At 51.1% G+C, this 24379-nt stretch overlaps 1 protein-coding gene across 1 annotated transcript in view; it reads left to right on the plus strand.

Moving 5' to 3' along the window:
• The first annotated feature begins 408 nt into the window (after positions 1 to 408).
• The window catches only part of LRFN2 (leucine rich repeat and fibronectin type III domain containing 2), a 39669-nt gene continuing 15698 nt past the window's right edge, over positions 409 to 24379 (plus strand). Inside the window, exon 1 of the mRNA XM_047101201.1 lies at positions 409 to 1808. Coding sequence (XP_046957157.1) covers positions 409 to 1808 — 1400 coding nt within the window. The remainder of the gene's footprint in view (positions 1809 to 24379) is intronic.

Consider the following 24379-nt stretch of genomic DNA (forward strand, 5'->3'; position numbering starts at 1 on the left):
TTCCCTCCATTCATTCCACACATTTATAGCGCGCCTACTGTGTTCCAGACACTGTGCTAGACGTGTGGGATACAGCAATTCACAAAACAGATCAAAGTAATCTATCCCTGTGGAGCTGACATTCTCGTGGGGGAGATAAGAAATATTCCATAAATATAATTAGTAAGTAAATTAAATAGTCTGTTAGAAGGTGATGATAACTAAGGGCGCGGGGGGAGTGGAACTGTATGACAGGGACTGGTTGGAAGAAGAGGTTAGACCTCGCACGAGCACAGGCCATTCTCTGCTGCCCCCCTAAGGCAGGGGTTGGGGTGACCAGTGAAGCTCTGGTGGGGCATTAGGAAGTGGCCTCTTGACCCTGACCTTGTGTCCCTCCCTTCTAGGCACCACGGCCTGAGTGACCAGACCATGGAGACCCTGCTTGGTGGCCTGCTGGCGTTTGGCATGGCGTTTGCCGTGGTCGACGCCTGCCCCAAGTACTGTGTCTGCCAGAACCTGTCTGAGTCACTGGGGACCCTCTGCCCTTCCAAGGGGTTGCTCTTCGTGCCCCCTGACATTGACCGGCGGACGGTGGAGCTGCGTCTGGGTGGCAACTTCATCATCCACATCGGCCGCCAGGACTTCGCCAACATGACGGGGCTGGTGGACCTGACCCTGTCCAGGAACACCATCAGCCACATCCAGCCCTTCTCCTTCCTGGACCTCGAGAGCCTCCGCTCCCTGCACCTGGACAGCAACCGGCTGCCCAGCCTCGGGGAGGACACCCTGAGGGGCCTGGTCAACCTGCAGCACCTCATCGTCAACAACAACCAGCTGGGCGGCATCGCCGACGAGGCCTTCGAGGACTTCCTGCTGACACTGGAGGACCTGGACCTCTCCTACAACAACCTGCACGGCCTGCCCTGGGGCTCCGTGCGGCGCATGGTCAACCTGCACCAGCTGAGCCTGGACCACAACCTGCTGGACCACATTGCCGAGGGGACATTCGCCGACCTGCAGAAACTGGCTCGCCTCGACCTCACCTCCAACCGGCTGCAAAAGTTGCCCCCGGACCCCATCTTCGCCCGCTCCCAAGCCTCCGCCCTGACTGCCACGCCTTTTGCTCCACCCTTGTCCTTTAGTTTTGGGGGGAACCCGCTCCACTGCAACTGTGAGCTGCTCTGGCTGCGGAGGCTCCAGCGGGACGACGACCTGGAGACCTGCGGCTCCCCCGGCGGCCTCAAGGGCCGCTACTTCTGGCACGTGCGAGAGGAGGAGTTTGTGTGCGAGCCGCCTCTCATCACCCAGCACACGCACAGGCTGCTGGTTCTGGAGGGCCAGGCGGCCACGCTCAAGTGCAAGGCCATCGGGGACCCCGGCCCCCTCATCCACTGGGTGGCCCCTGACGACCGCCTGGTGGGGAACTCCTCAAGGACCGCCGTGTACGACAACGGCACCCTGGACATCCTCATCACCACGTCCCAGGACAGCGGCGCCTTCACCTGCATCGCCGCCAACGCCGCCGGGGAGGCCACGGCCATGGTGGAGGTGTCCATCGTCCAGCTGCCGCATGTCAGCAACAGCACCAGCCGCACGGCGCCCCCCAAGTCCCGCCTCTCGGACATCACTGGCTCCAGCAAGACCAGCCGGGGAGGGGGAGGCAGTGGGGGCGGGGAGCCGCCCAAAAGCCCCCCGGAGCGGGCTGTGCTCGTGTCTGATGTGACTACCACCTCAGCCCTGGTCAAGTGGTCGGTCAGCAAGTCGGCGCCCCGCGTGAAGATGTACCAGCTGCAGTACAACTGCTCCGACGATGAGGTACTGATTTACAGGTGAGCCGGGGGCTGTGGCAAAGGCAGGGAGGTGTCTGGCAGGAGAGGGAGGAGGAGGTGACAGGGAGGGTGTTGAACTGTTCCCACCTACACCCCTTCTCCCCAGAGGTGCCTGTGGGATTCTTGGGGCAAACTGTGTCCTCTGTGCAGGTAAGAGGACATAGAAAGAACTTCAACTACCTGCCCGGGGGCAGCCCCAAGAGATACGTGTCAGAAGGACCAGGCCTCCGAGGGCGTGGCTGTGATAGGTGGGCATGTGGCTCTGAGCCTCTGGACTTTCTGGGTTTTGAGCCCCAGGTGGGGGACACACAAGAACAATGAGGGGAGCTCTTGGCCAAAGGATCTAACTCCTCCAAGGAGGAATGAATCTGGCCTTCATCTGGACTCGCATGTATCGTGCTTAAGGCTTTGAGGCCAGAAAGGGTAGAACTCGGATCATGGCCCCACCACTTGCTACCCATTTAATTCTCCTGGGCTGCCTCAGTTTTCCCTACCTATAAAATGGGGAGAAGCCATACCTGACTTAGGTTGGACATTTGAATGCAGGTGATCGAATCAAATTCAAACCGGCTGAAAAAAGAAAAAGGGGAAATGGAGACATAGTGTGTTGGCTCAGGTACTGTAAAAGTCAGGAAGCTGCTTCGGGCTCAGCTAGATCAAAGGACCCACCAACGTCCTGTATTCTCAGAGTTTCTTACATTCCCTAAGTTCCATTTTCTTCTGGTTTGGCTCACCCCCACGCAGTCTCTTTCCTCTGAGCTTCCCTCTGTCCCTTTCCCAACTGGTCCCACAGAAGCCCTGGATGAGCTCTGATTGGCAAGAGCAGGTCACGGGAGCCCCCTGGATATTAGAGGTGGGGCCATCTTGCCCACCTGTGCTGACATCTCTGGGCATGATCTCCTTTAACTGGATATGGAGACAATGAAGTTGACCTTGTAACTTTACGGTGAGGATCAAGGGGTCATTTCCTGGGCCTGGTAGAAAGGGAGGTTAAGACTAAAAAACTGCACTTGAATTGCCCCTCAGTCATTCAGAGGGAGGGAGAGAGGAGCTCACAGAGGGACAGATCCAGGCCAGAGGGTCCAGGCTCTGACCTCGGATGAGTCCCCATCTCAGCCAGCCTTGGTTTGCGTTAACCGAGAAGCATATGGCCTAGTATCTTACTGCTCAAGGAATGCCTGGTTTCTCCTGAAACCCTGTGTATTTTATTGCGTGCCTTTAAAATGATTATTCTGAGAAGGGATCCCGTAGGCTTCGTAGACACCCGAGGGTCCATGGTGCAGGAGAGGTCAAGAGCATTGAGATTTCTTCTGGCCTCTGTCTCAGTTGCTGAGTCTCTGGATCAGGATGCCTGAGAGAGAAGAGCTCACAAGGAAGGCATTCATTCACCAAATGGAGTCCTGGAGACTGAAGGGGGGCGCGTCATGGAAACTGATAGAAACCAGGGTACTTCCCTGACTGGCCTATGCTTGGCTTGTCTGGACAGCAGCTCCTCCCCTCAGGATGTGCAGAAGGCAGCATTAGACCCTATTAAATATATACATGTGAGCACATATAAAGAGATCTATAGATAGATCATTAAGCCTAATAATACCCATATGTAATTTTCTAATGATAAAAGTAATAGTCTGTAGTAAATTTGAAAAATACAGTGACAAAGAGAAATGAGAATTACCTGTAATCCCACCACCTAAAGTTAACCCGTTTTCTTTCTCTACATTTTATCTCAATTCGAAATGATATTTATGGCCAGTCTAGTTTGTACTTCTTAATTCTTTGCACCCAACATTATACTTGCTTAGCTCCCATGGTAGTAAAAATATTTTCCATTTGCCTCTACCACAATTTCTTTAACTAATCTTCTATTGTTGAACATTTGGGTTTCTCATTTTCAGCATGAAAAGCAGTGCAGCGATGGCTCTTTGTACACAAATAGATTTGTGCAGGTTCAGTGCTGTGCTTGGCATATTTTTCTAGGGGTTGAATGACTGGTTTCATGAGCAAATTATAATCTTTACACATTCTGTGTAAATATTTATCGACCCCTCCCTATGGAAGGGGACAGTGCCCATTTCGACCACACCTTCGCCAATGATTGAATATATAATTACTTTCATCTTTGCCATTTTATAAGTAAGAAATGGAACTTGTTTTAATTTGCATCTCTTTGATAACTTGTGAGGTTGACCTTTGGAAAATAAGTATATTTCTTCACTTGTGAATTTATTACATGGTCTTGACTTTGGTGAGAAGTGTCAAGGTGAAAGGCGACCAGCTCTGAGGCTTGCACCGGCATAGGGTTGCACAGGCAGCACGCCCCTATCATACCCCTCCCCGGGGGGCCCAGAAAGCCAGGTAGGGACACAGGAGGGGTTGGGGCTCTGCTTCTGAAGTCACTCAAGATGGGAGTTCAAACTGCTTGCATTTGGTGATTGAGAACCTGGAGACACTAGGTTCTTAAAAATAAATAAAACGAATCTATCAGAAACGTTGGAATGGCACCTGGGTGGTCCAGTGGGTTGAGCGTCCGACTTTGGCTCAGGTCATGATCTCTCAGTTTGTGAGTTCGAGCCCTGCATCAGGCTCTCTGCTGTCAGTGCAAAGCCCGCTTTATATCTACTGTCTCCCTCTTTCTGTCCCTCCCTGCCTTTTCTCTCTCTCTCTCTAAAAAATAAGTAAACATTAAAAAAAAAAAAAAGAAAAGAAAACGGAATAAAAACAGCAACAACAAAAACTGCTGACTTCCTCTGAGCTCAGTCATGGGGACCAGGGGAGACAGAGCTCAGAAAGATTTCCAGATAGTGAGGGCACATAGTAGGTGTTCAGGGTACACGCGTCACTATCATTATTAGTAAAAGTAATAATAATGGTGAGAGGAAGACCATTATCTTGTCTGTGGCGCTTGGGGGAGGAAAGGAAAGCGAGGGCTGAATACACACTTCGGTCTTTAACAAGACAGATTTCTAAAATTGGAAACAAAAAGTTCAGAGTGAGTCTGTAGTCAGTTGATAGGAGCGGCCCTCGCTGGTCACCTTGGCTGTCTGCTCACTCTGTGTCTGACACGTGGCTTTCCAGGCCGTGTCACATTCAGGGCTCCCAGGCATACCGCGAGACGTGGAAAGGGCCGAGAGAATTAGGAAACTCTCCCAGGCTCGGGCAGCCAGAAAGAAGCAGGACTGATTTGAACTGAGGCCGCTCCTGGAGTCACTGCTAGACTCGGCCCTGTGTTCATGCCGCCCAGCATCCTAACAGCAACTCTGAGAAAGAAGGAGACTCCAGGAAGGAAACCGAAGTTTTAGAAAATGAACTGTCCCCATAAGAAAGAAAAGACACCGGTGGCTGCACGGTGGCTTCTGACGTGCACCAGAAAGTGTACAAGAGAAGGGAAGAAAGGCCTGTATCCAAAGATGAGGAGGAGAAGGTGCTGTGTGGAGAGAGCTAAAGACAGTCGAATGGGGGCTTTTTAACTCCTGTTCTAGCAAGAAGGAAAAATGACAGCAGTCTGCAGGTTGGGAAGGAGGTTGCAGGGAGACTAGACCAGAAGCTGCAGGCCAGCCTGGCCTTTTCGGATTTGCCCCCACTCTCCCCAGCAAGGAGACCAGCAGCACAAATAGCACAAATCTGCACTACGAGCTTACTTGTGCCGCACGCCGTGTTCTAAGGGCTTTATGCACACCGATTCATTTAGTCTTTACTATCCCCGGGAGGTGAGGGCTACGATTATGCCACTTTGCATATAAGAAACTTGCCCAAGGTGTGACACAGGGGTAAGTAGCAGAGACAGAATTGGGATCCCAGTCACCCGGGTAGGAAAAGCCCTATACCTTGCAGAAGGAAACAAAGAACGTGAGTGCTGGTCCCCAGGCCCTGAGGGTCACATTCAAGACTAAAGTTACGCTAGATGAGGTTCTCGAGCTGTGGGAGTGGTCCCGAGGCAGCATGGACAGAAAGAGAAGTGCCTCAGATGGGGAAAGGGCGGATATTCCGCTTTTCCAAGAATAGACCGCGTAAATCATAGGATGCTAGGCTGGGCATGGAGTCCCTGCCAAGTTCTAGAAAGGATTTCACAACAGATGGCGGCAAGCCCTGAGAAAAGAATGCTGATTGCCAGGCCCCAGCGTGGATTCACATGGGGAAAATCCTGCCTAATTACTGATCTGTCTTCAGGAGACACTGTGGACCCGCAGCTCTCAGACCCACGTGCCTCCAAGCCATTTACGAGGCTACACTCCTCGGTTGACACCCTCCTTGTACAGCGATTCTCCGCTAGACCCTACCCCCATGTGGCCCCACAGGGAAGAAGAGTCGAATCTCTGGGGTGCTGAGTGCCCTTGGAAAGCATCCCAGGAGTTTCCATTGGCTATGACTCACAACCGTAAACAGAGCTCCTCACAATTTTATAGGACACTTGACAAAATCTCACACTGTGTTTGGGACAAAATGGAGACACGCGTGCATGGTGAAATGGGCTTGAAACTGTTCAAGTAACCAGACTGATAAATTAATGTGAACATGCAACAAAGCCTCTACCGTGTGCCTCAATTTCTGCCCCCATTTCTGTTCCTCTTGATACATTTCCCTCTTGTCATGGAGAACGATGCGGAAAACGTGTCTTCCCTTTGGTTCAAGGATTCCATTGAACAAGCACAAGGTGAAGAAAATCTGGCTCAACTGGAATTCTGTGCAGCATGGGCTCTGGAGTTTTAGTTGATCTCAAGGACATTATAGCCCCAAAGTGATGGAGCCACTAAGACTCCTATGGTTTTGATTGTGTTAACAGAGATAAAAGGCTCAGCTAGGGAGAGATTACAATTCTAACCACGGAATCATTCGAGCTGGTCAGAGCAGCGATGTAGAGTGTTTAGCACAGGGTGGCGCAGTCTTAAGAATCATTTTACCAATTGCAATGTGTCCAGAGATCAGTTGATGAGAGTGGGATTCTAGAAGCTCGTGTGAGATGGACGAACGTTACCTTGGAGAGGAGAGGACGTAGAAAAGAAGTCGTAACTCCCTGAGCTTATTCAAAGAACTCAGGAGTAAAAGATTGGAAAACACACGCACAAATGCACACGCATGCATATGCACTTACAAAAGTAAGCATCAGCCCATTACAAGAAAAAAGCCCGACGGCAGCAGCTTGATGTACTTTCTCACTGCTGTCCATCTGGCTGCGAAATTCAGTGTTGTATCCTTCTTCCTCTCCAGCATGTGTTTTCACCTGTACTCATCTCTGTACCCCAGCTCCTAGTAAGTCCTGGCCCACCCACAGCTACTGAATCAACCTTCAGTGAACTGAACAGAATGGAAATGAGCATTAGAGCCGCCCAACAGCAGAATAAGTAAGAGCTGCCACAAAACAGCAAGCTGCCCATGCCAGAAAGGTTCAAGCAGAACCTTGCTGACTTCATGCTGGGGACACTGGGTGGGCAGCCCGACGTTAGGTGAGTATGGAAACATTTGACTTAAATGACCCCAGCTCTGGTAGTCTACGACTCTTTTTAAGATCTTTTTAATCCCATGATTGAGGCAGTATGGTTATCACTCTTGCTAAATACACCTGCTTTTACCAGTTGGGGCCACTATGGCATCTTACCTCCCAGGGTTGGGGTGTCCTGTCTCATAGGGGTTTGAGCCCCAGGGCCTGAAGTCACAGACAGGCTTTTTGGCAGAGACTCAGATTGTCCAACAAGAACTGGACACAAATCATTGATGGGTCGCCATTGACCCACACCAAGGGCCCATGGAAGCCCTGGGATGCTGTGAGCAGTGTCTGAAAACATCAGGTTCTATTCCGCATATCAGGAAGGAGGAGCAGCCATGGGTAACTCAAACCCAAAACATGGGTAACTCAGGATTTGAATTTGACTATGAAACAGGGTCTTGCTCTTTTATCAGATAATTAGCTCCCTAGTTATCTAATGCTTCCCACTGACCTCCCAAGGCATTTGTCTTCCCTGCGTACACACGGCTGAGCCCCACAGCGCCCTGGCATGTTCCCCGTGTGACGGGGGAGGGCCGACTCTCCCATCTCTATGCCCCAGGGCCTGCCCTTTCAGGAAGTATCCAACATTAATGAGGGCAGTGTCAGAGCCAGGAGGGGTCACAAGGGCAAGAGGCAGGGTGGCAGGAGAGGAGTCAGAAAGAGGGGAGCCTCCCTTCCCGTTGGAGAAGGCAGCAGCCCATCCAGCTTAGCCTCATCCCTGATGTGACATGGAAAGTTAAGTGCCCTGCGTGTCATTATCAGCCCAAGTGACATTCACAAACACTTGTCTCCAAGAGTCATCGAGAACATCTGTCACCAGGCGTGATGTTGCAACTGTCCCCAGGAGGGCCAGGGGAACAGCAAACATGCTTCTAAAACACAGTGTGGAATTAGCCAGCCTTGCCTCCCTGCTGTTTATTATGCCATGGTCATCAACATGTAGGGCAAGTGGGGGATGATGAGAAGAGAGACCCCAAAGGTGGGGCAAGACAGCAGCCATTTCATGCCCCACCCCCGTTCCATCTGCAGGCCCCCCTTTCCATGCCATCTTCTTCCATGAATGTCAGACATGACACCACCACCCCTATCCTGGGGAGACTGTACCACCCTACTAAGTTTTGCAGTGCTGGGGCTGGGGGCATCTTCTATTGTTGTTCTGCCTTCCATCGAGGCAAAGGATAAGAGGACCAATTCCATCAGGTCCCACCCCATCAGGATCTTATCAATCAACACTTGAATGGAGGTCCGTTCCCTCCCCATGATAATACAGCCATGCCCACCATGGGATGGAGGGAAATTTACTAATGAAGCCGAGACCTTGTGGATGGGGGAGAAACTGGTAGGAGAAACAAGTGTTCCCTATACAGAGGGGGAGCCCAGGTCTATAAAACCCTCCCCTGGATGAAGAGAGGTTCTTTGACTCAGCTGATTCCCCAGACACCCAGCTTCTACTGAAAGTTTTGACTGAGCTCCCACAGGTGAAAGAAGAAAAAGATGTAAAGGAAGAAACAGGGGTGCATGGGTCGGGGGAAGTTCCCTAGCAGTTTGCTGGTCAGGACCACAATCAAAACCAGCCTGCCTTGGATTTTATAGTTTTCTAAGTTTCATTCACACTGTTAAGTTACTGAAAGCTGACATCCACAAGGGAGGGATGGACAGGACAGATGCTCATTTTATAGGTGGTGAAACTGATTGTCAAACGAATTGAGTAGATTTCCCAAGGTTGCAAAAAATTAGACTAGAAGTGTGGTCTCCTTTCTAGTCCCAGGTACCATGGGACTAGTTACCATGCTGTGGGGCACATCTCACTAAGAGCACATGAGTTAAGTTAAGTGTTAAGACTTGGGCTGAGGAGTGGCACCTGTAACTTCTCTTTCTGGGAAGGATGGATAACTCAATGGGAGTCTGCTGGGATTGTCTCTTTCAGCTTTAGTTGTTCCACCGTTCTTTTTTATTTTAATGTTTATTTTTATTTTTGAGAGAGAGAGAGAGAGAGAAAGAGAGAGAGAGCATGAGCAGAGGAGAGACAGAGAGTGAGGGAGACATAGAATTCGAAACAGGCTCCAGGCTCTGAGCTGTCAGCACAGAGCCTGACGTGGGGCTCAAACTCATGAACCGTGAGATCATGACTTGAGCCAAAGTCAAACATTTAAATGACTGAGCCACCCAGGCGCCCCCATTTCCCTCCATATTTCTAAGACCTAGAAGGGTTGAGGGAAAATGACAGGAGTGCCAGTAAGAACCTTGGGTCCCATTCAGAAATAGCCACCTGGGACCAGCTAACAGAAAATAGGGCAAGATGAGACAAGGGCAGGTGAGCCATTGTGGAGTAACTTAGTTGCTAGAGGCATCCCAGAGAAAAACGAGTCTGGAGTCAGAAGTCTGGAGTGGCAATTAGGATGAAAAACTCAACTTAATACGACTTAAACTCACTAGGGTTTATATGTCTCTCGTGTAAAAGAAGTCCAGTGGAAGAGAGTTTAGGTCTGGTCTTATGGGCAGCATGGCCACCAGCAGCCCAGCTCCTTCTAGCTTTCTGCTCTGCCATCCTCAGCACATGGTTTGTGTCCTTAAGGATCACCTCATGGTGCAAACATGGCTGCTGAAGCTCTAGCTGTCACATCTCCCTTTTTAAAAATTTTATTTTATTTTTATTTTAGAGAGAGATAGAGCATGCGAGAAGGGGAGAGGGGCAGAGGGAGAGAGAGAGAGAATCCCAAGCAGGCTCCATGCTCTGTGTGGAGCCCGACCTGGGGCTTGATCCCACAACCCTGAGATCGTGACCTGAGCTGAAATCAAGAGTCAGACAGTCAACTGACTGAACCACCACCTAGATGCCTCCACATCTCCTGTCTACACATGGCAGGAAAGATGAAAACCAGAGAGCAAGAGGGCAAAGGGGAGGAAATTCACAGAAGTCCCAGCCAATAACTTGACCACACCTATCTGCAAGGGAGGCTGGGAAATGTACTGTTTTAAAGCTAGGCACAATGTACTCCCATTACTATAGAGAAGATAGGGAGGCAGCTAGAATTTCCAGAAATTCAGTTTGCACCCCAACTCCACCATTTACTAGTCCTGGAACCAGGAGCAAATTGTTTCATTGCCCTCTGTCTCTATTTTCTCACCTGTACTTGGGAACAGAGATTCCCCTCTGCATATTTCCTGGGATTGTGGTGCAGACTGAATGAGATCGTGTATTTGAAAACACATCTTTCATTTTCTACTGTGCAGTGCTGGACACATATAAGTATGTATTGTTATTAGAAACCTTCCCACTTTCCCTTCTTGCCCCTCTTCTTGGCCCTTTTCTCCAGGCTGTCTCTTGTGGCTCCAGTCTTCAAAACCTTATTCTAAGAGAGCTGTAAAATTGAAAAATGATCTAATAGGGTTTTAAGAGATAAAGGTATAAGATGTAAACCCTCTCACAAATTTTTGCAGTTCAATTGGGAATTCTGAAAGACCCAAAGGAATGAATCTCTAATGGTGGAATTTCAAAACCCACAGCAGACTTGTGCATAGGGAAGACATTTTTCAGGGGTGCCTTCCAAGAGTATTTCAAATCATATCGCTACCTTCTCATCCTTTCTTTCTTGTGCTGCACAAGAAGATGACACCACCGAGATTCAAAAAGCTTCAGGGCATCTGCTCAGAGGTGACTACTTTTTCTACTTGTCATTCCCTCTTCATTCTCAAAAAGCTTTGGCTGGAGACATCTCCGAAGATAGAAATAATTAGCAGGAGTAAAGGGATTATCCAGACTGCCTTGCTTCTGAAATATGGTTTTCCCCCCACTGGTAAGGAAGAACAAGAGAACCAGATCCTTGTTAATTTTATAACCTTTGGTTACTCAGTGGGTGGAAGAGGGGATATCATTTATTTCACACCAGCAAAAAACCAAAGAAGGTTCACAGAGGGAGGGGCTGTGTCCGGAGGAGTGTCTGGTGCTGGGGGTCAGTGCTGGTGGTGATGACCATCAGAATGCCTCCAAACCCTCATCTGACAAGACTCTGCCCAGGTGGGTTCACAGAAGCCAGCTCCTTTAGAAAGAACCAGGGGTGGGGAAGGGGTGAAACCCAGGCGTCCTGACCCCAAGCCCCAGGTTCCCACCTCCCCAGTGTTCCTTGACCTTGGCTGCACGCTGCAATCTTTTGGGGAGTTGTAATCTCTCTCCAAAAGATTCTGAGTCAGCTTGGGGTGGCGCCCAAGCATCAGTGTTTTTAAAGCTCCCCTGGTGACTCTGACGCGCATTCAGCATCATGCCACATGCCAGGGAAATCAGGTGTGTGGGCAGCACCGGTGGGCAGAGCCACTGTGCATCCCACGGCTGGGGGTTGGTCTCTGAACTTCCGGTGAGGGGAGAAGCCAGAAGACCTGGTCATCTCACTTCTCGGAGACTTTGCTTCATCCTTAACATCGAAATAAAAATCCCTGAGAATGGGGTTATCTCCCAAGAGGTAAAGTGTGAGAAACACAATGGAAACTCAAGCACCTTGCACGCTTTAGTTGCTGGAGTAACTGTTCTTGGTCTCTCAGAGCCTGAGTGACAAATACAAGGATGGGATCAGGGGCCCCAAACATGGGTTCTCATTATCTCCCCTCCCCTTCCTTCTCTGAGCCTCCGGCTTCCCATCTGCAGAATGGGAATAATACTAACCATCCTGCGTACCTCACTACGTGGTAGCGAAATGGAAGGAGATGTCAAGACGTGAACAAAGAGCATCTTCATAAAGCGCCAAGTGCTTCTAGTGGCGGAGATTGGACTACGATGGATTAATCCAATTCAAACTTGGAGAGTTTTTGTGTAACAGAATCCCAGAAGGAGGTAGTTCAAGGCTGGTATGGGAGCCCCCTGGCCTTCAAGGACTGAGGCTTCTTCTGTAGGTCAGTGGCATAATCCTTAACATGCGGCTCATGTCTCCTGTGCTCGGGGCCTCCCCGCCTGCCCAGCCCACAGGTAGAGCAGGCACCGCCTCCGAGAGATGTCCCAGGAGGACTGAGCCCCAATTGCCTACAGTGGTAACCTGCTTAGTGGAACCCCCTGTATGGACTTTCTTCCCCATTTCCTTACCACCGTGTCCTGGGCCCACCTCCCAGATAAACTACTCGAGTTCAAATCCTTATCTCCAGGTCTGCCTCTGGGAAACCAAAACTTAAACAAGCACCACCTCCTGGATGGGTCAGCCCCTGTAAAGAGGGTAAAGAGCCCCCCAGAACTCCCACCCAGTGACTCTGCTGAAGGCTGAGAAAGGTTGTCCTTTGTGAGGCACGTCGCCTCTCCAAACAAAATCAGGCCTCTGCCGGGAAGCTGGGAGAGGGGACAGGATGATGGGGAGGCTATAGCCGCTGCAAAGCTTTGGTGGTGAAAAGCTTTGGTGTCATTAACACCTCTTGGCACCTGTCCACTCAATCCCAGAACCCAGTAGCCAACATGTAGTTGAGGCCAGCCTGGGAAAGAAGATGATCCTGGCTGTTTTTCTGCCTCTTTGTGAGTGCTCTTTTTTCATCTCTGGAGACAGTGAGACAGAGAGAAACAAAGAGGGATGTCTTAGTTCTTGCCAATTAGGCCTATGGTCTGGCATGTGTGTGTGCGATGGGAGTGGGGCACCCTGTGGGTGACAGGAGGGCTCGGGACATGAAGTCAAATTAATGCCCATCATCCTCAAAGTCGCCAAGGTGGTGGGGGCGGGGGGCGAGTGGGCAGAGGCACATGAACCACAGACTGCGGTGTGCCAGCCCAGGGTGAAGGCAGGGCCACGGAGACTTTGCAACGTGGACGAACGAGCTCATTTACTATTCACGAGGGAGAGCTACTTCTAGCTGGGGTGGGCTCCCAAGATGGGCTCCGACTCGTTCTCTGGCTGCGGGGCTGATGCTGTGGGTGGAAGTGCTGATCCAGATGTGGGAACTAACTTGCACTGCCTCGTAAAGGAGATAAGTGTTGGGAAATTGAACATCACAGGGAACTATTAAACACTTAACCTTGTAACATGGTAATTAGTTAGCGATGGTACCGAGTTAAGAGGCCTTTCAGTGTAGTAATTAGCCGCCTAAAAGGTTAAGATATAAACGAATGGCTTCGTGAACTTTATCCACTTGAGCTTTTTCATGAGCTAACTGAAGTGAATTCACTTGCCTGGGTCGGGAGGGTGTGTTCCGGGAGGGGGGCGGCGGGGAGCTTCCGGGAACAGGTGGAGTGAAGTGTTGGGTGTATCCTAGAAAATAAGTGGAATTCGAGGCAAGAGGGTAAGGCAAGCTATTTTAGGTGGAACTAGTAAAGACAGATGCAGAGGCAAGACCTGGTCAAGGACCTACAAGGGCTGCTGGTGTATTAGTCAGCTGCTGCCACAGTAATGCTGCATGACAAAGAACCTCCAAATCTAGGCTGCTTACAGCCATTAACATTCATTTTCTTACTCCTGTGTCTGCAGGTTTGTTGGAGTTTGGCTGGTCTTGGCCAGCCTGGGCTGGGCTGGGCTGGGCTGTGGTTTAGATCCTCCCTACATATCTCATTCTGGAGCCCAGCTAGGGGTGGGAGCGGTTCAGAGTATGTTCTTCATTCTTCTCACGATGAGAGCAGAAATGCAGGAGGGCAAGCCCAACAGAAGAGCCACACGCCAAGCCGCTGGTGACACCACACATACTAAATCCCATTGGCCGAAGCGAGTTACCTGGCCAAGCCCAAAGTCAAGGGGCAAGGCTTGTACTTCACCCACCATCAGGCCATGGCTAGGCTGGGATGAAACAGGACCGACAACTCAATCCAGCACGCATGGCCTGCCTCATGGAAGAGCCATCTCTGGGCAGGTTCTCAAACCTGAGCGTGCATCTGAGTCACCCGGCACATTTGTAGGCACCCAGATGCACGACCCGACTGGGTTTCTGACTCAGCTGGTCTGGAGCGGAGTCTGACAATCTGCTGTTGTAATACATTCTCCCAGAGTTGCCAATACTGTCGGCCTGGAGACCACACTTCAAGAAGATCCAGTCTAGGAAAATAATAGGAGGTTTGTTTAGAGAGGATCGGAGAGGTCAGCCTGTGGGTGGCCTTGAATGCCACACAAAATAGCTCTATGTACTGAACGCTTACTACCTTCCAGTTACTGTCCTAAAAACATTCTGTGTGTTCTCTTCGTTGGTACATTAACCCTGTGAGGTGTGGTATTGCCATCTGACAGATGAGGACTCTGAACATGGTGGGTGATGTGACTGACAAGTCCCCACAGCTTGGGGCGGGGTGCGGGGGGTGGAGATAGAACTTATCTATCTTGTCCTGTCCTGAATGTCAGCCTTTCACCTGTTGACAGTGGGGAGCCAGATCAAGTTCTAAGAGAAGGAATGACCTGCAGTCGAGAAAAGTCTGGATGTGGAACTGGATGGTCTAGGCACAAACCACACTTTGATGGTCAATAGCTAGATTTTCATTTATTCAATCAACAAAAATTTATTGAGTTTTGGGGTAGACTCTGTCAAGACCCTAGGGCTAGAACAAGATAGGCAAAGTCCTTACATTCTTATGAGAGAGGGGGACAAAACATTTTATATGTGCACTAGGAAGACAAATAATTAGTATGAGGGGACACAGACTGAAGGGCTACTGTTGTATATGGGTGGCCAGGGATGGCCCCTGTAAGGAGTGACATTGGAAGAGAGACCGCAACGGGAGGAGAAAAACAGTCCAGCAAGGGAAATAGCATGGGCAAAGGCCCTGGGGTAGGAACAACTGGCCTTGTTGGAGGAGCAGCAAGGATTCTAGTGCATCTGGAGGAAGAGTGACAGTAAATGAGATTAGAGGACTGGACAGGGCTGGGTCCTGGAGGGCCTCACAGACTATGGTTAGGCCTTGGATTTTATGCTGAAAGAGATGGGAGCCACTGGGGTATTGAACGTGGGAGAGTGATGTGATTAAGAAAGAAGATCCTGGCTGCTAGGTGAAGAATAGACCTCAGGTGGTTAGGGGTGGAAGCAGGGAGACCAGTTACAAGATGGTTGCCGAGGTCTTCGCTATGTCTTGAGACCTTCCTGCTCCTTAAGGTTCACATCCAGAAAATGGGAGAAGCATCCCTTCTGTCTTTTGCCCTTGGGCTCTGTATGAGAGCAGAAGGAGATCAGGGTGTGGGCAAGGGAGTGAGTAGGAAAGACTCAGGCAGGGAAATCAGGTAGTGATTTTTCTGGCGGAATCCGTGGGCCTGCCTCTGCCTGGCTGGGGGACCAGCACAAGCCTGGAGTGGAGAGCGGTCCCGTCTCCCCCTGCAGAGCAGACATCTCACGCATCACTGTCCCAGCTCTGGGCTCAGCATCTCCCATCCCCCACCCTCTCCGCCCCCAACCCTCTCACTCTGATAGGGAGTAATTATTTATGTTCTTGTTTAATTAGCTCATTAGGCATGTGCTGCAGTATTTCTGATAATAAATCTCCTCCTCTAGTGGCTCTTAAGTGCATTTTCACTGGTGCCTGGCCGCGGCGATGGACGCTGCAGTTGCAGATGTGAGGGGAGCTGCTGGTTGGGGCTGGGTGACCCGCGTTCTGTCCCCTGGAGTGTGTGTGGACAGGTGGGGAGGCTGCCGAGGCCCTGGGCATGGAGACAGGATCTTGGAAGCTAAGGCGGTGGCAGCAGCCGGCACTGAAAGCCAGAGAGATATTTTTACCACCCGTCAAAATGCCACCGTGTGTGAGCCAGTGCCAAGGGCTGCCTCCCAAGGCTGCTTTGCTCTCCTCCCCCAGCCTTTGATTGTCGCTCAAAGGAAGGTCTGAGTGAAACAGAGAGACTTTGAAAATTCCCGGGTTGGGTAGGCTGGTGCCCAGCAGTTCTTTCCCTCTGGCAGGGGCTGGAAGGAAGCTTCTGTCCTACAGCAAAAGTGAGTGGGTGGGAGTTGCCTTCCTAAGGCACAAGTGCCAGGATTTAGACCCAAACCCCACTCTCCCCCATTCTGTCTAGAGTCCCCTCCTTCACAGAAGATCAGAGGGCCTGAAATTCTACCGTTAGAGATGCATTTCTTTGTACTTAGCACAGGCAAAAGCCTAGGCGATGCTGACATGGCTTCCTCCGGGACTGGTCAACAGAGGATATGGGCATGATGGAGGGCACAGTGGAGGTCCCAGCAGCAGGAGGAGGCATGGGGTCAGGGTGGGGTCGTAAGGCAACCTCAGAGCCCAGTTCCGCTGCGTGGACATGTTGCCCAGGGCTCAAAAATGCCCAGAGAGAGGAAGGGGAAGCCAAGGTCTTGCGATCGGTCTAGCTATTTATCTGTCACAACTCTCTTGGACTCTGTTCTTCTATCTTTAAATGAGCCTTGTTTTTGTTACCCTGACAGATTGAAAAAGGTTCGGAGTTAGAAAGGGATAGTTCAAGGTCATCCAGGCCAGGCCTCGCCTTTCTTCGTGAATCCTCATGAGGCCCACCCCTTCTCCCGCCCATCACCCCTGCCTCCCACCACACCCTTAGGATGTTACCTGGCCCCACAGGGGAAGAACTTCCACATAAGAGAAACTACCCCCTCCTTTTTTTCCCCAGGAGCCCAACTACTGTTGGGAGCTCTAGCTAAAAATGTTCCTATGACAGGCCCCCCAAATTCATCTGCCTCCACCTCCTGCCCTTACCTTCTGCCTTCACCCACATCAGGAATAATATGAATTCTTGTTTCAAAATATGTCCATGTGATGTTTGCAGATAATTCTCAGGGCTTGCCTGCCTAATGCCATTTTTGTTTCAGATTCAACATCCTTTTTTTTCCTGCCTTCTTCCGTTCTTGCGTTTCACCTTTAGACATTGAAGAGGTGTTTAGTTTATGCTTCTAATGTCAGGTCTGGGCCACTCACAGGACCCCCTTGCCCTCCTGCAATTCACATTTCCGAGGGAGGCAGACATTAAAGCACTTGGTACTTGAGGAGTAACTGATTCAGTTATTACAGTTGGGATAAGTGCTGTGCAAGCACATGTGAGAGAGTGTCCTGGGAAGGTCAGGGAAGTCTTCCTGGAGGAGGTGATTCAGAAGGTCAAATAGGAGCGCGGTCAATGAAGAGACACAGGAGGCGATTTAGGTCAAGGGCCGCCATGCTTGTCCCTGGAGCAGGAAGGGACCTGGGGTGTATTCTGTGCTGCGTCTCCTGCTCCCCTGCCTCGGAAGCGTGCCAGGTTGTGCCCTCCCTCTGCGTGTGTGGGGTCCAGTGGGCAGTGTGCTGGATGTGGCCTGGCCAGAGCAAAGTAGACTGAGGCAGCCCCTCCTGGGTTGGGGGTACCCCTCATCTGAAGGCGGCCTCGGCCCTTTCTGCTCCTATGGTCCAAGTCCCACCCAGACTGGAGGCCCCTAACATAGCTGCCCGTCTCACGTTGTTCTGAGACCACCACAGCCCCTCCTCCGTATGAGGCTCTTTCCAAGACAGAATGACACAGGGCTGTGTGGCAGCTTTGTGGGCACAACCAAGCATCCTGGGGTCCCAGGGCCTCTAGCTCAAACCTTCCTGATTCCTGATCTTCCATAAAATATATATTTTTTTAATTTACTTGTCTCATTTTATGCGCTTTTGTGTGGCAACTCATCTTATATTGTTGGTTGGAAGTAAGTGGATTATAAATCACAAAACCAATGGATGGAAATTAGGTCAAAAGTGCCAAGTAAATGCAAGTGTTTTTTTTTCCTCCAGTAATGATGATGACAATAAGAGCCAACCTTTCTTTTTTTAAAATTTTTGAGAGAGAGAGAGAGAGAGAGAGAGCATGAGTGTTGGCGGGGCAGAGAGAGGGAGACACAGAATCCGAAGCAGGCTCCAGTCTCTGAGCTGTCAGCACAGAGCTTAATGTGGGGCTTGAACTCATGGACTTTGAGATCATGATCTGAGCTGAAGTCAGATGCTTAACCGACTGAGCCACCCAGGCGCCCCAAGAGCCAACCTTTCTGAGAAAGTACTATGTGCTAGTTATGATTCTAGTGGCTACCATGTATTAGCTTATTTAATGTTTCCAATACATCGATGACCAAGGTACTGTTATTGTCTTATTTTTTTTTTTTCTTTTACAGATGAGAAAACTCAGGTGCTGAAAGGTTAAGTAGCTTTCCTGAGGTGTTCTGCCTGGGATTTGAACCCAGGCAGGCTGGCTCCAGGGTCTGGACCTCAATGCCTTAAAAATCTGCAGCTAGCTTGTGAGCACTTGCTGTATGCTCCCCACTGTGCCAGGCATGTACGTCATGACCCGAGAGGCAGCCCTTACTAATATGCTCACTTCACAGGGTAGGAATCTCCAGGATCAGAGAGGGTAGGCAAGCTGTGTGAGGTCTCCCATCTTGGAAGTGGCAGAGCCAGAATCCAAACCCAGGCCTGCCATCCTCCAGAGAGTTCCTGACCACTCTTCTTCCTCCCCAGACATGAATTAGGGTGGAGAGGGGTGACATGGATGTCTTGGAGTTATAGGTAGTATGTTCAAAATTAGGGCATCTTGCTGGCTCAGTGGGTAGAGCATGTGACTCTTGGTCTCAGGGTCATGAGTTCAAGCCCCACGTGGGGCTTTAAAGCTTGCTTTCTTCTTTCTTTCTTTCTTTCTTTCTTTCTTTCTTTCTTTCTTTCTTATTTCTTTCATTCTTATTTCTATCTTTCTTTCGTTCTTTCTTTCTTTCTCTTTCTTCTTTCTTTCTTTCTTTCTTTCTTTCTTTCTTTCTTTCCAGCTTACCGTAAATAAATAAATAAATAGAAAAACAGAGACCAGTGACCGCATTTCCCTTCTAGATGGCCCCCTTCCCAGCCACCTACTCTGTTAACAAACCCAGAACCATCAGCCCGCTCTCCCTCAGAACCACCACGAGGAGAAAGGGGAAGTGTGAGCCAGGCCAACACATCCCAGCCACCCAAACATGGGAAAGCAAGTGGGTGCCTTAGGGAGGGGTCTCAGCTGGGCAGGTGGCAGAACTTCCAGGCAGTGCCGGTGACGTCTCACAAACAAAACCATAGCTTCTGTGAAAGCAGAAGGAGGCCCGGAGAAAGGGCCTGGAGGATTCCGTGTGAGGCCTGCGAGCCGAGGCGTGTGTGCCTTCCGCCTCTTCTCCACACTGCAGAAAGTGATGGCCGGGCCCTGGGGCATTTTAATTTGTGGCTTGCCATTTGAACCGTGGCCGATCGGCCTCCCCATGGCTGCCTCCTCCCAGGACTGAAATGAAACGCGGGTCACGGGTTCAACCCTAGTGATGGGGTGTACTCAGGAGAGAGGGAGGAGATTTATGGCTTGGTCTCTACCCTTAATGAGCCATCATCCCCCAGAGCCACGGTGGCCACTGCCTTCCCGGCCGGGTGAAGCCCAGAACCAGTGCCAAGGGGCAGGCAGGGGTGCGGGGCTGGAGGATGGTGCCATGAATCTCTGACAGCCACGGGGCTCCCTGGCTCACGGACATCCGGTGGAGGGAGCAGCCAGTGGATCACAGTTGGGCTGTTGACCTTGAGTCTTAAGCAAAGTGAAGAATAAAAGGTCATATTTATTCCGTCAGAGCCACAGGAGCCATAAAATATCCGAATGTGAATCAAGACAGCGATAAATCACTCATCGTTCTTGGGAATTTGGCTGATCTGTCTTCTGGCCTCGTCACCCACTGGGCAAGCTGGGGAGCAGTGTGTTCAGAAACGGGGGACTCCAGGGATCCCAAACAGTGCTCTCTCTGGAATGCAGAAGTGCCAAGAATCACTGAGACTCATGGGTTCCTAGAATGTAAGATGTCCCTCACTGCAAATACGACCTTCTTAAGAGGTCTTCCTGACCACCTCCCCACAGAGACAGAGTGTGAGTGACACAGAGGGGGAGACACAGAATCCGAAGCACGCTCCAGGTGCTACACTGTCAGCACGGAGTCTGATACAGGGCTTGAACTCACGAACCGTGAGATCATGACCTGAGCCGATGCTGGACGCTTAACTGAATGAGCCTCCCAGGCGTCCCTTGCTTTCTTTTAACCCAATAGGCTTTTCCTTTTTGCCATAGCATGGTCCACTTTATAACATATTCATTTGCCAATTATGTTTATTATTTATTTTCTGCCCTCACGCTGCCCAGAATGTCAACTCCGCGAGGCAGGGACTTGTATCCCCAGTGCTGTAGCCCCACTGCCTCCAGCAGCGCTGGCATATAACAGGTGCTCCGCAGACATTTCTTGGATGAATGGACCAGCCTGAAAAGACTGATCTAACCGTAACCCTTCTCTGTGCCCAGGAAGACCAGAGTCCCATCTGGGACACAGGACTTGCCCCGGGTCATACTGGACTTAGGGGTTGCAGGACTGGAAAAAGAATCCAGGAATCTAACTCCTGGGCCAGAGATGGGGTTCCGCGTGGTCTGAACTGCACTCACACCCATCAGGGGACGTGCTTGCGCGCCACATTCTGCTAACTACCTATAAGGTCGGGAGCTGGCAGTCCAGGGTGGGCAGGCTGGGGCTTCCTTGCTTCCTGTCTTGATTTTTTAAAAAAGCAGGAAGTGGGGGGCCGGGGGGGGCTCAGTCAGTTGAGCATCTGATTCCCGCTCAGGTCATGATCTCGCGGTTCGTTAGTTTGAGCCCTGAATGGGGCTCTGGGCTGGCAGTGCAGAGCCTGCTTGGGATTCTCTCTCTTTCTCTCTCTCTGCCCCTCCCCCACTTGTGCATGCATGTGCTTTCTCTCTCTCTCTCTCTCTCTCTCTCAGATAAATAAATAAACTTAAAAAAAAGGTGATGAATATACTGATAACTGACTTCCTAACCCAGAGGGGGTCCGATAATATGGGTTCCATGGGTGTGGGAGGTCAGGGAACTCTTACAAGGTGGCTGGGCGTACAGCAAGAGGTGTTTAGGGAGCACCTTCGCCTGGTGGCCGCCACCGTGCCGGCTCCTTCGCCTGGATCGCTCGTTGCATTCTGACTCCGCGCCGTGAAGGAGTATAATAATAATAGCCAACGTGCACTGAACTATGCGCCAAGTCCTGTTCTCAGTGCTTTTAGGTATTCATTCATTTAATCTGCCCGACAGCCCTATGAAGTGGAGAGCTTTCTATTATCGTCCCTACGTTACAAATGAGAAACCGGAGGCAAATATGCCAGGATATAAATGCTTCCATTCTGGGTGCTTGGGAGGCATCAGTGAACAAAACAACACAAGATCCTTGTCCTCCTGGGGGAAGCGGGCAACCAACACAAGTACACAAGTTCATTATATAGGTAGGGGGAGGCAATGCGTGCTGTGCAGGCAGAGCAGAGCAGGGTAAGGGGCTGGCGGCAGTGGCCGAGTTGCAGTCTTAGGGCAGCCGGAGCAGGCCTCCCTGGCACAGGCTTGAAGGAGGTGAGCCAAGCGGAGGACTGCAGGAAGTGAGTTCCAGGCAGAGGGAACAGCCAGGGCCAGACCCCCAGGCCAGAGCACCTCTGAGGAGCAGTGAGGGGCCTGGGTGGCTGCAGTGGGGGAGTGAGGGGCAGAGTCCAGGAGATGGGGCAGGAAGGGAGCGGGGTCAGATGACGGGAGCCTTACAGGCCCCCTCAAGGACACCGTCTCAAATGCTCTGACTCATTCAAGGGGTCGCCTCACTTCAAAGCTCACAGGTGGGGCGCCTGCGTGGTTCAGTTAGGTAAGACTCTGACTTCGGCTCAGGTCACGATCTCACAGCTCATGAGTTCGAGCCCCGCATCGGGCTGTGTGCTGACAGCTCAGAGCCTGGAGCCTGCTTCGCATTCTGTGTCTCCAGCTCTCTCTGCCCCTTTCCTTCTCTCTCTCTTTCTCAAAAATAAATAAATAAATGCTCACATGTGCTCACAGGCTCAAGCTAGCACCCTCCTCTCCTCTCTGCTCACACACTGAGGGTGCTTCCACACTGGCCAGTGGACACACACTCACACACACACTGGCCAACAGACACACACTTACACGGCTACCCCTCCCCGCAGAGCTCCCCAGAGCTTCATTTTCCATCCTACCTGTATGTGTGGAAGAAGGACAGGAGGGGTCCTCATCAGCCTTGCCCCATCGGCAGCCCAGCCTGGCCTCTCCACAGCTGGACCAGGTGAGGGAGGAAGGCAAGCCAGTTCCTGGACCTTCAGACCCATACACCCCAACAAACAGTGCTGGAGAGACTCCCAGAAAATTACAGACGGAAGTCTGTGATGTACTCACACCCGATTGACTCACGTGATTACTCCCATATGAGATCGCAGACCCACATGGCCATCCTGCAGGGACACCAAAGTGCATTTAGTGGCTCTGTTCTGTGCTCATTGTCGGCACAGGAGCTGCTGTCCCAGGCCCGGGGAGGGGTGGGGACGGAGAAGGTAATAATACTGCTGCTTTTAGGGGCACCTGGGTGGCTCAGTTGGTTGGGCATCCGACTCTTGATTTTGGCTCAGGTCATGATCTCACGATGGGTGGGATTGAGGCCTGCCTCAGGCTCTGCACTGATTGTGCAGAGCCTGCTTGGAATTCTCTCTCTCCCTCTCTCTCTCTGCCCCTCCTCCACTCGCTTGTGCTCTCTCTCTCTCTTTCTCAAAATAAATAAACTTAAAAAAATAAATACTGCTGCTTTTAGGTAATCCCAGTTAGAACCAGGACGGGGCACCTCTAGACCAGGCCGGCCTCACCTGAGAGCTTCTGGCTAATGAATAAATTCCACAGTAAGGTTCATCTTCTCAGCGCCGAGACCCTGGCCCCCAAGATGACCTACCGGTGCCCCCAGACAGTTCACCTTCTGCCACTACAAGAGCTCCTGCCTGGAGATGGGTTAGGTGGTGTTAGTGTTCTCTATGAAAAAGATGTTGCTGCTGCCAAAGATCAGTAGACAGACAGACAGACAGGGAGAGATGATAGACATGATAAAGTAGGTAAGCGCTCACTATATTTATACATGATGTAGTGAGTACATATTGCATGCCAGTGTTTTGCACATACTATTTCTAATCCTTTTGTGGCTCTGCAAATTAGATTTGCAAACTGCCTTTATGAGCAAGAAGCCTGAAGTTCTGGGAAGTGAAGTAACAGGAGTAAAGATTAGGCGGCCAGTACGTCGGGAGTCAGAAGTCGAGCTCACGGCCCGGGTCACTCCCATGCCAAATCCTCTGTGCGCTCATGGTTGGGAATGCAGTGCCTGAGCTCCCACCCCTCTTTGCTGGCCATACCCCACCCGCCCTCCTCCTGCTCCGCCTGGCTCCGGTCACCCTCTTCTGGTGATATTCTTGTAGAGTTCTAGAATGTCAGAATTGGACATTGAAGCGCAGAGAAGAAAAGTGCCTTGCCCAAGGCCCCACAGCAAGTCCATGGCAAAGCCAGGGTTAGAGCCTTGTCCACGCAGTCTGGACCTGAGGCTATTTGATGGCGGGGGACAGCTCTGTTCCCCCACCCCGCCTCCCACTCGGCTGCGCAGAGTAGCCTCCGCACTGCGTCAAGATCTGACTCCAGAGGTCATTCTCTCCCTACCCCTGTTTAATTCCTTCCCGGCCAGCCTGCTTGTGAGAGGCAGAGGTGTCCGGGGGAGGATCAGCAGAAACACAGCCGGGAGAAGTGCTGAGCGGGCTCCCTCCACCCACCGGCTGGAAAGGACATCTCTCTGCAGGACGAGGCCGCAGCAGAATGATGCCTGGCCAGCCAGGTGTCTGGCACGCCACTTGGTCATGGGGTCCGGCTTCCAGGCACGCAGCTCAGAGCAGCCCTTAAGGAAACACCAGAGAGTCTCCAGATCACTGATTCGTGCACCGGTGCTGAGTGTCCCTGTTATAAAAAACACCACCTCATATCCGTGACCACCTTACCACTTAACATGCTGCGTCCGAGGAGACACGTCTTTCTAGGTTTTCCCAACAGTCCAGTTGCAGTAGTATCGTTCCCATGTGACAGACAAGAAAGCGGAGATTCTCAGGAGCGAGACCTCCTCGTTCCCGGTGGCTCAGCTAGCCGACGGCGAGGCCAGAAATGGAACCTGATCTTCAGACGGCAAATCCGAGCATTTTTATTACACACACGTGTTCCAAGCACTGTACCCAGTACTGAGCAAATATTGTATTTAATTTTCACAAAGATATCGTACGATCGCTATTATTAACCCATTTTGCGAGCAAGAAAACCGAGTGCGGTTCGGAGATGTGCTGTGAAGAGGCGTACGTAC

The sequence above is a fragment of the Lynx rufus genome, unplaced genomic scaffold (assembly GCF_022079265.1).
Source record: "Lynx rufus isolate CCGP_SWC_20201006 ecotype Redwood Valley unplaced genomic scaffold, mLynRuf1.p SCAF_6, whole genome shotgun sequence".
Lineage (NCBI taxonomy): Eukaryota > Metazoa > Chordata > Mammalia > Carnivora > Felidae > Lynx > Lynx rufus.